General features: G+C 29.2%; 2 protein-coding genes across 2 annotated transcripts; one reads left to right on the forward strand and one right to left on the reverse strand.

Annotated features, from left to right (window-relative positions):
• The first annotated feature begins 3,993 nt into the window (after positions 1-3,993).
• Positions 3,994-6,711, forward strand: LOC114184327 (receptor like protein 22-like). Its single transcript, XM_028071637.1, has one exon. It carries the CDS (start codon positions 3,994-3,996, stop codon positions 6,709-6,711), a length of 2,718 nt encoding a protein of 905 aa, XP_027927438.1.
• A 902-nt stretch (positions 6,712-7,613) lies between these two features.
• Positions 7,614-8,472, reverse strand: LOC114185926. The gene is made up of 2 exons (XM_028073891.1): positions 7,937-8,472; positions 7,614-7,821 (listed from the first exon to the last, which is right to left on the reverse strand). The coding sequence occupies exons 1-2, from the start codon at positions 8,373-8,375 to the stop codon at positions 7,760-7,762; spliced, it is 501 nt and encodes a 166-aa protein (XP_027929692.1). The 5' UTR covers positions 8,376-8,472; the 3' UTR covers positions 7,614-7,759.
• Between the last annotated feature and the right edge of the window lie 1,322 nt (positions 8,473-9,794).

Genomic DNA, 9,794 nt, shown 5'->3' on the forward strand with positions numbered 1-9,794 from the left:
AAAAATATATTTTTAAAAACTAATGAAAAATAATTTAATCAATTAAAACATAATAAATCAATTATCTTGATAGGCTTATTAGACTTAAAAAATGCTCAAGTTCATAATCAATTATCTTATTAAATTCACAATTAATTATTCTTAAGAAATAATTGATTATTTCGAGATATTCCAAGTATAGTTTATACAAATAATCAATTATCCCTGGATCAATTTGTTTGTTTGTAATAGATTTTGATATAATATAAATGATTGTCATTAATATTAATTAACTAATTAATTGTTGTTTTTGAAGGAAATATATAAGTTTTCTTCAAATAAAAAGTAGAAGAGAGCTGATTAAAATAAAAACACTTTACAGAAAGTTTTTCAATAATTCATCCATATTCTTTCATTTTAGATGCATCTTTTGTGCTTAATCAATAAATTCTCTTGAACCAAGTTGCATGTACAAGTTCTCTAGGAAATGGTTCTTTTTGTTTTTACTCTTACAGTTCCATCATCAAGTAATTTTTTTTTTTTAAATCTTTTCTCGTTTTTTAAATTGTTTTTCGCCTTTAGGTTTAACATGTTAGTATAGTAAGGTTTTAACACTGGATATATATATTTTTTCTTGATAGGTTATTTTAAAAAAACAGTTCATATAATTGAGTGTTGCATATTGCTTGTGATGAAGATATGAAATTTTATTAATTTTTAAGAATAATCAAGAAATCTATGTGAGATTAATGGGATTTAGGTTAAGAGATAATTGAACATCTAGAAAACCATCTTATAGTCTTTTTTTTTTCTTCTTCTTTCCTTCGTCTCTTTTATAGTGTTCCCATTTATTAAGCACTTTATAAAAGAGTTATCAAAACTGTTTATAAAATTTATCATAAAACGATTTAGAAAATAATTTTTAATAATAATTATTTCTACTAAAAAAAGCTTTTAAATTAATCCATCCTCTTGTTTAATCTGTTTATTATTATGTTTTTGAAACAATCTTGACCTTTTTAATTCGTTAGCTTTTTAATTATAACCTAATTAAATGATTAAATTAAACAAGTAAAAAATTCAAATGTAAAATTAGATAAAGAGGAATACAATGAACAATATATAAAAGGAGAAATTCATAAATTAATTGTCTAAATCTCTAACATGAATTTTACTTAAAATTCATTTGTCTGGAATCTCTCTAAAATGTCATTGGAAAGAAATTTGAATTTGAATCTTTTTGATATAATCATTCTACTGTTATTTTTTTTTTGTGTTTTAAAATATATTTAAAGGAACTTTATCAATATATTTTTAATGTTTACTCAAATTAAAATAAAAAAATGTTAAATATATTTTTGGTATCTTAACTTTGAGTAAAATATGAAATTAGTCTATATCTGAAACTTTAAACAAATTTAGTCCTCTAACTTTAGAAATAAGTTGATTTAATCCTTTTAATCAAATTTTATTATGTTTAGTTGACATTTCATATGCATTTCATGATTGTATTTGAATTGTCTACCCCGTTTAACATATTTTCACTACAATATTAATTCAAATATTATCATGAAACGCGTTTGAAACATCAAATAAACTTAACAAAATTTGGTTAAAAGAACTAGATTCACATATTTATAAAGTTGAATGACTAAATTAGATTAAAATTTTAAATATGAATTAATTTCAATTTTTATTAAAAATTAAAAAATAATCCCAGAAAAGATAGACTCGATAAATATTCTCTTACATTAGCTTGATTCGTATTGTATTAAGAGTTGTATTACATTATATTTTTATCTTTAAACCCCTGTTAACACGAAGAAAACTTTTAAATCAAAACCTCATAATATATTAGGGCATCAACAATTCTTAGTTGATTTAATGGTTCATCGTGTGATATAAGATCCCCTGTCGTTGTTTGTTTTCTGACGTTAATTAATTGTCATGTTATGTCTTTTTTTATTCTCCAATTCTAATCTCCAACTTTATTTTATATTCTCCTCCTACAATGTTTTAATCTTGTTTGCTTGACTTTAAAGACTTAAAATGTGCAACGTTTCTCCATGATCATCGTGCAGTCAGAATTTTGGCTTGTTTGAATCAAAAACCTAAAATTTCCGTACTATAACATTATTTAACTGGAAAATTCTAAACATATAACAGTGACTATAATGTTATAGAAATAATGAGATAGAAAATTGATGCATAAATTTTGATTTACGTTAGAATATACGAAAATATGACACATGGAATCAATTCTTTATTTCCTAGGATCGCGGTTCAATCCACCCCATTTTAACCGTTTAGCATTTAATCTTTAAAAAGATCCAAAAAAATAATCATGTTTAACAAGTTCATTATTTTATAATGTTTATTCTTTTAATATTATTTTGAAAAGGTATATAAATAATTAGTTGTTACCTATTGACAGGGATTAAAATTCATAAATAACAATATTGAAATAGATCGAAGTGGATTAAAGTATTGAAAGAGAAAAATGGAGTAACTTCCTGCTTTGAACACGTCAACATGCAAAAACTGAGAAATTGAAGTGAACCTCGTCATTTGACTCAGTCGCCTACATACAAATGAAAAAGTACGTATCTTATATATACAATATTATATTTTCTTATTTTGTTTTTCTAAATATCTTTACTTTTAATTCCACTATTTTCTTTAAAAAAAAACAATTCTATACATTTCTTTTTCTATCACTTACCTCTTCTCTTATTTGAATACGAAAATTTACTATTCCAAATTTTTTTTAATAGATTTGATTTCATTATAAATTCATCAAATTTTAAATATTTTATTTAATTAAAACTATTGAAATATTTTAAATTTTAATTATTTTGTATATATTTAAGTTGATGAAAGTAATACATCTCAAAAAGTCTTATATCGGATGAACAAGTATTAGTAACTATATAATAGATTTTAAGTTTATGATTTTAGTCACTTTAAATTAAAGAAACTTTAAGTTTGTATTTAACTTTTTGTAAACTCTTATAGTAGAGTGTCGAGTAATATGAAATTTGAGTTAAATTATTATTTTAAAGAGTTTAAGTATATTTGGAATCAAAAACATGTTAGAATGATATATGTATTATACAAATTTTTACATAATATTATTCTGACAACGGTTGTAACACACCAACCAAAATAACAATTACATTGTAATAGAACAAATTAGATTAAAATCCATTAAAAAATAGTTTAACGAGAAATCCTATCAAGAATTAATGGATAAAAACTTTTATCTTTAATTGACAAATAAATAATTTTAACAACGCCAAAAATAATTTTTATAAACAACTAAAAAACTAGTTTACATTTGGCCGAAAAATGATCTTATTAATATAAAATCTTAACGACAAAGTAGTTAATGTTAGTTAAAAAAAAAAACCTTTAACTTATATTTATCAATTTTATGTTACATGCTTGTTAAATTGTTTCACCACCAGTAATAGCCAAAGAAACGCATTATTAATCTGTCCCTGTTTACAACTAATTCAAATTCATTCATAATTGATACATCCTATATAATATACTTTTTCTTTGGACAAAAAATAGTGATTCTTTAATTTTATGAGCGTCTCCTTCACGTAAATCATAGAAATTAAAAGAATGATGATGATGAAATGTAAACAACTTTCACTCTGGTGCAACGCTTATGTATATATAATTTAGTCAACAATGAGTGAGTTTCAGAATATCTATAAAAGGAGTACGAGTGTTCAAACTTCAAACACCAAATCCATACAATCTGGTTAGTTCAAATACTCATCTGCAATGAAAATCCATCAAATCTTCTTCAATATCTTCATACCCTTGTGCTTGATATGCTTCAATTTCAACATCCTCGTAGTAACATGCCACTGTCTTCACCATGACCAATTCTTGTTACTCCAATTAAAGCAAAATCTTGTATTCAACCCAAACACATCCACCAAATTGGTTCACTGGAACGAAAGTAGTGATTGCTGTCAATGGAATGGAGTAACATGCAGCATGGGCCATGTAACTGGTCTTGATTTGAGTGAGGAGTTTATTTCTGGAGAACTACATAATTCCACTCTCTTTCAATTGCATCATTTGCTGCATTTGAATCTTGCTTACAATGATTTCAGCTCTTCCATTCCTTTGAACTTTGACAAGCTCAAGAATTTGAGGTCTTTGAATTTTAGCAGTTGCAGGTTGAGTGGCCATTTTCCAAAGGGTATCTTCCAAATACAAACTCTCAATGTTCTTGATGTATCAAACAACAAGGATCTTCATGGAGCTTTGCCAAACTTCCAAGAAGATGATGCAGTTCTTCTTCACACCATGAATCTTAGCAACACAAATTTCTCAGGGAAATTACCAGGTTCTATTTCCAATCTAAAGCAGTTGTCTGTGTTAGATCTATCTAACTGCCAATTCATTGAAACACTCACAATTTCAATGTCAGAACTCACTCATCTTGTTTACTTAGACTTGTCTTTTAACAAGTTTACCGGTTCACTCCCCTCTTTCAGAATGATGAAGAATCTCAGATATTTATCTCTCGCTCACAACAGCTTCACAGGAACCATTTCAACTCATTTTGAGGGACTTGAAAATCTCCTCATTATCAATTTAGGAGATAATTCTCTCAGTGGAAAAATTCCTGCGTCACTTTTTACACTTCCATCTTTACAAGAACTCACCCTTTCTCACAATGGATTTCACGGTCCATTGGATGAATTCTCAAATGTTTCTTCCTCTAAATTACAGTTGATTGACTTGAGCAGCAACAGCCTGGAGGGCACTATTCCTGTATCTATCTTTCATCTTGAAGAACTTCGTTTCCTACAACTTTCTGCAAATGAATTCAGTGGCACCATAGCACTTGATAGGATCCAGAGGCTACAAAGTTTACATACATTAGGTCTTTCACATAACAATTTGTCAGTTGATATAACTTCAATTGATGAACATGACATTTCATCATTTCCCAACATGAAATATTTGTTGTTGGGTTCTTGCAATTTAGGAGAATTCCCAGGGTTCTTGAGAAACCACCCCCAGTTGCATGCTTTAGACCTATCCAACAACCAGATTCATGGAATAATACCTAACTGGATTTGGAGATTTGACTCTCTGGTTTATCTAAATCTTTCCAACAATTTTCTCACAACTATGGAAGGGCCCTTTGATGATCTGCATTCCAAGCTATACATTCTTGATCTTCATTCCAATCAACTTCATGGATCAATTCCTACTTTCACAGAATATGCTGTTCATTTGGACTACTCAAGCAACAATTTCAGCACTTTCCCACTTGACTTGAACAACTATATCCCTTTTGTGCACTATCTCTCCCTTTCAAACAACAACTTTCAAGGGAAAATCCATGAAGCCTTCTGCAATTTTACTTATCTCCGCTTGCTTGATCTTTCCTACAACACCTTCAACGGCTTCATTCCCAAGTGTTTGATGACAAAGAACAGTACCCTCAGAGTACTAAACCTTGCAGGAAACAAACTCCAGGGCTCTATTTCTGATACCATTTCAAGTTCATGCAATCTAAGGTTTCTTAACCTCAATGAAAATCTCTTGGGTGGTGTTATACCAGATTCTCTAGCCAACTGTCACAGTTTACAAGTCTTAAATCTTGGAAACAATCACTTCAGTGACAGATTTCCTTGCTTCTTAAGGAACATCTCCACCCTGAGAGTGCTAATTTTGAGGTCAAATAAACTCAATGGTTCCATTTCATGCCCACACAGCACTACCAATTGGGAGATGCTTCATATTGTGGATCTATCCTACAATAACTTCACTGGTATACTACCAGGAGCATTATTGAGAAGCTGGACAAAAATGATTGGTAACCAAACAGAATCCCAGGAAGAGCAGGGGACATTATTTTTTGACATGTTTGATAATCATGACAACATCCGTTACAATACTTTGTTCTCTGTTATCAACGAGTTTCTTGTCTTAAAATTATTCAAATTGTTGTCAACTGAACCTTACACTGTGGCTGACCACATATTTGCCTACTATGTCACTTCTAACCAGTTTGGTGGTCGCTATTTGAATTCAGTCACAATCGTGTCCAGAGCAACACAAATGCAGTGGATCAAAATTCCTTCAGCCTTGACTTCCTTGGATCTCTCCTGTAACCATTTTCAAGGTCCAATACCTCAAGAACTTTCGAGTTTGACAACGATGTATAATCTTAACTTGTCCCATAATGCTTTCTCAAGCAATATCCCCTCATCAATTGGAAATTTGAGGAATCTTGAATCCATGGATTTGTCAAATAACAATCTGAGTGGAGAAATCCCAGTTGAGCTTCTGGACTTGAATTTTCTAGCATACTTGAATCTCTCATTTAATCATTTGTGGGGTAGAATCCCAAGTGGTGGTCAAATGTACACATTTGAAGCAAGTTATTTTGAGGGCAATGAAGGATTATGTGGGCCACCCCTGAAAGATTGCAGCAATGGTATTGTGAGAGATTCAGATCCAACACCAGTATATGAAATGCATGGATCAATTGAGTTAAATTTCTTGAGTGTTGAGTTGGGATTCATTTTTGGGTTTGGAATCTTCATTCTTCCCCTTATGTTGTTGAAAAAGTGGAGGCTTTTGTATTGGCAAATAGTGGATAATTTCCTTCAAAGGGTTGTGCCTCAACTTGATTTTGTGTATGAACACTGTGAGGGGAAAAGGTACAAGTCTCTAAGGTGGATGAGGTAGCTGAACTCATGATGGTGAATCAAACACATGCTGCATTTTATTTCTCCTTTGTGTGTTTTCATGTTTTCTGCAGTGATGTTTTATTAAGAACATGTTTGAAAGAGTTTTTGCTTTTTTTAAGTTTTATTCTAAGCGTAACAAGAGATTCCAAAAGGAGTGTTATGTTGTGGAGAAAAAACTCATTCTTATGCTTTGAATGAACAAAAATTGCTTCAGCAATATATTGTATAACATATCACCACCACTATATAATACCTTTTCGCATCAAGATTTTAAATCGATTATTGAAAATTGGTTATAATAATTAAATCAGTGACACTTTTTGTAAGTTATAAGAAACTTATAAATCGGTTGTTAATAATCTATGTAATATAGTTACTAAATTGATTAAACTAAAAGTCAGTGTAAATTAAATATTTTTTTAAATATCGTTATACTGAAAACCGCGTGATTATCTGAAAACCGCGTGATTATGGAAAGGGTTCCCATCCCAACTTTTAAAATTATGTATATATTGAAAATTAAATTTCCAAAAAATAATGATTTTAAAAATATACATTTAGTCTCAAAACAAAAAATATTTTAAAAATACCCATAAAAATAATCTATTTGTTATCGCGGCCTATAATCGTAATGTCGACATTAGATCTGTCACAACAACATTGCAAGAAATTTGACTATTATTTAAGATATGTTTACCACCATCATTATTACTATTATATATATTTGGTCTATAACCATTAATAAATTTAAAATTTTGATCCTTTAAAGATCGAGTATATTTTCTTCAATTACTATCATATATATTTAGTCAATAACCATTAATAAATTTAAAATTTAAAATTTTGATCATCCACATCTGCAAAATACTGGTAAAAAATAGTGATAAAAAAATACTGGTAAATAAAAAAGACCAAATACTGATTATAAATCATCCACATCTGCAATTTTGAATCACTTCACACTAACAAAAACTACAAGTGGCATCATAAACCAACCAAACAAAAAAATCTCAGAAAAAAAAAAAAAACTGAAGAACTTGCTCTGCTTAGTCACGAACAAGAGAGTTAATCAAGAAAGTGGCCTCGTCTGCTGTGGGAACTGCACTATCTGTTAAAACAACAACGTTGTGTAAATAAAAAATATTCACCATCAAACTTTTAGTTAAAAAAAAAAGAACATAAAAGTAATAGAAAAACCAGATACATAGTTTTTGTTTGTTTACCTGGTACTGAAGGAGGTAAATGAGAAGAAATGTTATGAATGATGCCTCCATTTTCTGTCTTGAAGCGTTTCACTTTTTCATCAGCCATGATTTCTTCTTCTTCCTTCTCCTCTTCCCTTACCCCCACCACCCCTTCACCTTCACTTTGATGGAAGAAACTTGAAACCATTTTTCTGATAACCCCTCCTCTTCCCTCTTCACAATCTTCAACCCCTCCCTTTTCTCCATCATCATCATCAGCAGCAGCAGCAGAAGCACTTTCATGGTGAGAGATGAAAGAAATGAAATTGTTAATAAGACCACCACCATCCTTCTCTTCTTTTCCAACATCATCTTCTTTCACCTTCTCAACTTCTTCTTCTTCTCTTTCAGATGCATCTTCTGAGTTCAGATTTGAAGGAGGAATCAAGCTCTCAACATTTGTTCCATCTTCTTTCATTTGATACTTCTCACAAGTATGGTTTCTTCAATCAATTTGTCTTTATCTTCCTTTCGGGTTGAGGAAATAGAAATGAGAAGATAGGATAATAATATTTATAAGACGTTAAAAGCAGTGTCACATAATGACACGTACTTTGCAGTTATTCACTCTGCAAATTAAGTCGGTTCCTTGGACTTTGTAGCCACCCTCATGGTATCTGGGGAAAACTTTTATTTGTTTATGCATTAGTTAATAAATAGTTGTTTTCGTTTTGATAAATTTATGTATCATTTTATTAGTTAATAAAGCTTTTTTTTTCAGTGCGATTTGCATTTTTAATTACTAGGTGGGTTGGCTAAAGCTATTTGACTCTTAATAGATTTAGGTTTTTAATAATTATATATATATATATATAACGAGATATAACACGTTAGATATTTTTTTTATCTCCAAGTTGATACTTGAAACGAGATATACCACTTAATAATGACAAAAAAAAATCTTTAAAAAATCACAAAAAATAAATATAAAATTAAATCATGAAAACAAAACATAACTCAACTTTTTAAATAGTTAAACAACTTTAAACATAAAAAATTAATCGTAGTCAAAGATTATTGTTTTGTGAGAACAATCTAAATCGCAGTTTATGTAAAGTATTGCTCGATAATACAAAATTAATAAGAAAGTCATTTAAAATTTGATCCAAAAACTAATTGCAAATCTAGGTGATAAGCGGACTTAAATTACTAACTTAAGCGAGTGTATACTGTAGATTAAGATGATAATGAGAGTTTGACTATCATTTTTCTCTTTTGAATAAAAATAACTTATTTTGTTAGAGATATGAAATTACATCTTTTTTCTTTTGAATAAGAGTAATTTATTTTGTATTTAATAGTATTAAATTTTTGTTCTATCCTTGGAAAATAGGGATAATTGCATTTTTTTACTCATTTCTTTACTCTTTTTTTTTAATACTAATTTCTTTGTTTTACAAGATAAACTAGATGATAATGTGTTTTAAAAAAGTCATTTCGTTTAAATACTAATTATTACTCATAATAATCATAACTTAATTATATTCATAATTTTTTTATTATTTTACCTCAAAATACAACGATTGATTTAACCATCGACAACATTACATTTGATTAAAGAGATGTTGTATTATCGACATACAATCGTCACGTCCCAATTCCCAGTTTTGTATGTTTAAACCATCGAATGTACAAAACTTAATTATTTGTAAAGGCCAATCTTATATATGCAATGAATTGATGAATTTTCCTATGAAGATTTTGGATCCACCAATTTCATGGGACATGATCATTTACACATGTACTATATTGTACTACCTTTAGTTTTGACAAAGTAATAGCGTGAGTCTACAATATGATTTGTGATATGTTCACTTATTGGGAACTGACTCTCATA

The sequence above is a fragment of the Vigna unguiculata genome, chromosome 5, assembly GCF_004118075.2.
Source record: "Vigna unguiculata cultivar IT97K-499-35 chromosome 5, ASM411807v1, whole genome shotgun sequence".
NCBI classification, from domain to species: Eukaryota; Viridiplantae; Streptophyta; class Magnoliopsida; order Fabales; family Fabaceae; genus Vigna; species Vigna unguiculata.